Genomic DNA, 4,229 nt, shown 5'->3' on the forward strand with positions numbered 1-4,229 from the left:
TAATTGACCGTATAATTTCAAATTATGAGAAAGATGGTCAGTGTTGCAATCAAAAGAGAACAAAAATAGTTAACAACTATTTATTTTTCAATGTTTCACTCACTTTGTAGAGTTTCATCAGGGCTATTTAATCAGACAGCTTCAGAGGTTTAAAAAATGTAATTTCACACAGAAAATCATCAAAATGTGCTTATTTTTACAGTCACCACAAAACGTACAATTTCATTCAATATAAAACTAGTATTGTCAGAACATATATTTCATGAATTGAATTTGTGTCGGGGTTTATTTGAATTCACGTTTTCCAATTTTAGCTACTTTTTACAATATTAATAGATTTAACTAACTGTAATTTAGTAATTTAACCATTAATCATGGCATCTCAGAGTTAATCAACCATGTAAAATAGTTCTGAGCACTAAATGTATTTTAACATTAATAATAAAACTCAATATAATTTGAATTACAATATTTTAAAATAGCAAGAAAGCTTATTTGAATAAATCTCTTGACCTCAAGCTCTATACGGGTCATTATACAGCAGCAGAATTATGATACATGTCTATTGAAAATATTTCAAATTTTATTCTAATTGAAATATGGTTTTTAATGCTGTGTATTAAATTCCTATTTATGTTAGAATAAATATGTCATTGGTGTTCTATAAAAAGAGAGAATACAAAAAATTAGGTAACCTCAAATTTTCATCTTTTTACTAGAATAGTCATTTGTACTAGATTTTTTCATCTAAAAAGAATTTTCCAGACCAGGTAAAGTACAATTTAAGCTCTTAGCACAATGACAAATTATGATTCATTTCCTGTTAACTTTATATTTGATTTTTGTACAAGGAATAGATGACGTTAAAAAAATATGAGGGAGTGCTACAACAAATTTTGGATTACTAGATTAATTATAATTTTAATGTAAATCAGAGCTTTAATTTTGAAGTGAAAGCATGATACAAACTTCCTTCAAGACTTAAACTTTCAAGGCTCTTCTTTATCAGCTGGTCAATCAGCAACCCATTACCTCTTTTATAGACCTTGGACTATTTTCTAATAAGACAAGTATTCAAAAATTTAATCTAACTCAAAATGGCTTCTGGTAATTTATTTTGTTTCAAAATCTAAATTTTTATGACAGAGTTGCTAAAAAACTAGTTCATTCTAATCATTTACAAAATCCAATTAATATTGAGACTATTAATAATTAATTTAATTTATGTTAATGAATACATTTTTTATATTGCTATGTATATAGAATAGTTGAAAGTAAGATGGTCCAGGTGTAGTAAAAAAAAAACTCAAATAGTAATTACACTATTTAATGTTGGCCAACATTAAACTGCAACTTTACCTTGCAGGGCTTCATTACGGCTAAAAAGATTCAAACAACTAAAATGATATAACATAGTAAGAAAATAGATAAAATGAAAAAAAGTTGTGTACACAAAAAAAAAAGTACACTAAGTTGTGATAGTACAAGAGCCCAAGAGGAGAAAAAAATCAGTTATTTCACCCTAATTTTTCATTACTTAATTGAAAACAATGTATAATTACTAGTCAAAATTGATGAGTCAGCCAAGTATAGGTAGGGGGAATAAAAAATAGCGGCTGTTTCAAAATGTTAAAAATAATTAATTTTTTATTCAGAGCTTTATCTTTAAAAATACCAACAATAGAAAATCTAAGAGAGCATTATTTAAAGTAGAGGAAATTTTCTAAAATGTAAGCCCTTATAGAGCTATTTACGTTTCTAATAGCTCTATTAGGGATAATATTTCAGAAAATTTACTCTTCTTTAAATAATGTTCTCTTAGGTTTTCTAGCGTTGTTGGTAGTTTTAAACATATAGAGCTCCAAATGAAAAATTAATGTCTTTATAAGGTTTTGAAACAGCCGCTATTTTTTATTCCCCCTACCTATACTTGGCTGACTCATCAATTTTGACTAGTAATTATACATAATTTTCATCAAAGAAATAAAAAATTGGGGTGAAATAACTGCCTTTGTTCCTTCCCGGGTCTTTTACTATGACTAATATATAAAAAATGTTTGTATAAATTTTATATAAATTTTCACATATTTTAAATCATATTTTGCCCCACCTTAGTTTACTTTTTTTTTTTTCATGTTATCTATAATCTAACTTATTTGCATTATTTTAATTGTTTGTATCTTCTTTAGTCCTGATGAAGCCCTCCACAGTGGGGCAAAACATTAGCTCACATTAAATAGTTTAATTGCTACTTGAGTTTTTTTTAATACACCCAGTCAAAAAAAAATTTTTGCGAACAGTCAATCAACAATCATCCAATATGTTTACAATAGATTTTTATAAACTATTAAGTCCATTTTCATCCACTCAATACACTGATTTTATTAATATTTTTAAAATAATTTATTGGCATTCCATGTTATTCCTACCAGATAATTAACCATCCTTATTAAAATTTAAAACGTTCCCAACAAAAATTTTGCAGTAAATTCTTTTACATCACCGAAATAATAATGACACAGCTGCTAACATTTTTTAAATTATAACTTTATAGTGTGGTGGTCTCAAAATGGATTAGCTAGATGATTTTTAAATTGACATAATTGTACTTACAAAATTCATCCATTGGCGAATTTTTAGTTACAATTATGTTGACTTACAAACATCTAGTAAATGTTTTTTGGAACCCGCCTGCACAATAAAGTCAATTTTACTAAGTTTTCAGTTGCGTCATTATTCTTCTGGACCAGTGATATAATGTTTGAACCTTTTCGTTAAATAAAGTTTTACAGTATTGAAATATTGTTGGTTTTGTTGGGTTATTTATTTTTAATTTTTGATGAATTTGGTTTTATATTTATACTTTATTTACAGACATTTGATAAATTCATTATTATTTTGTTGTAGATCAATCCCCCTGAGCCAGTAAAGAAGCCTAAAAAGAAGAGAGAAATTACAGATGAAGAAATTGATAAAACTTACACTGGCTTGGACCGTGAAATTGCCGAAGAATTCATCTCCATTGCAATGCAACCGAAGCCGCCAAGTACAAGAAGTGTTTCTTCAATATCACAGATTATCCCTTAGCAATGTATTCTAAATTTAATTTTGGAATCTTGTCGAGGAGTAAACGTGTTGATCGAAAGTGTATGACAGATATTACCTTTTCTAAAGGTGAATCTCATGATCAGTCATGAACATCAGTCTAAAAGTTCATTATTGTCTTTATATTTATCATCATTGCTAATATTTGAGGAAAAAAGAAATATCTTCCTTAAATGTTAGCATTGTGACTAAAAATTGATCATATTCCTTCATTAAGGAATGTTTTTTATAAAATAGACAAGAAATAAAAACAACTTATGTAAAAGTTTGTAGTGTAACCTTATTTAGATTTATTTTTTATGAATTTTCTTTGTTTTGTAATTAATTAATGAAGTTCATTAAAATAGACAATAATAATGATTAACTAACAATTAGGTAATGCAATTAGTTAGAATGATTATGTTCTAAGTTCGATATGAACAGTTTTGTGATATTGAATATTTTTATCTAAAAGAAAATAAGTGGGGCCTAAAAATAAACGTACTTTTGACATCAAAACTGTCTCCATGATGTTATTTTATTAAATTAACAATTTGTAACATACTTCATAGTCATTCTTCGAACACTCTTGCATCCTATCAAATTAATTTAAAACTATGGACTTACAGTTATACTAGTTTATTGTAAACTAAAAAAATTGTTAAGAGTTATGAAATTCAACATATCTCTTTAGTGATCAGTGGACTTATATCATTGTCAATCATAACTCAATGACTTTATATAGTATGAAAACTTATGATCTGTGAGCATATCAAATGTTTTAATTTATTTATGTTTCTATATAATTTTTAAAATCCATTGAAACTTACTTTATTTTGTATAAATCCTTAACTGCTCACACCAGATCATTTTGTTAATTGAGTCAGGTAAAAATGACCCAATGTGAGAAGTTAAGGGTAAATGATTTTATTGGAGTTTCATACTCAATATTTAGCTCATCGTGTATATTACTTATTATTAAGACTTTAAGTAGATATCAGTAATTTGATAATTTGCTCAGTAAAAATATCACTTTTTTATTAAATATTATAGTTTCTAAAAACTAACTAACAACATTCTTCATGTTACCAGGTTTGACTGGCACCTAGTTGTAGCCTTTAAAAAACTATTTATGTATTCCATTT

General features: G+C 26.8%; 1 protein-coding gene across 1 annotated transcript in view; it reads left to right on the forward strand.

Annotated features, from left to right (window-relative positions):
- LOC136796183 (uncharacterized) overlaps positions 1-3,087 on the forward strand; it is a gene marked incomplete at its 5' end in the record, with an annotated part of 3,478 nt that extends 391 nt beyond the window's left edge. Inside the window, 1 exon segment of the mRNA XM_067049135.1 lies at positions 2,908-3,087. Coding sequence (XP_066905236.1) covers positions 2,908-3,087 — 180 coding nt within the window.
- Between the last annotated feature and the right edge of the window lie 1,142 nt (positions 3,088-4,229).

This window comes from Halyomorpha halys, unplaced genomic scaffold, assembly GCF_000696795.3.
Source record: "Halyomorpha halys isolate HHAL.00 unplaced genomic scaffold, Hhal_1.1 Scaffold417.1, whole genome shotgun sequence".
NCBI lineage: Eukaryota > Metazoa > Arthropoda > Insecta > Hemiptera > Pentatomidae > Halyomorpha > Halyomorpha halys.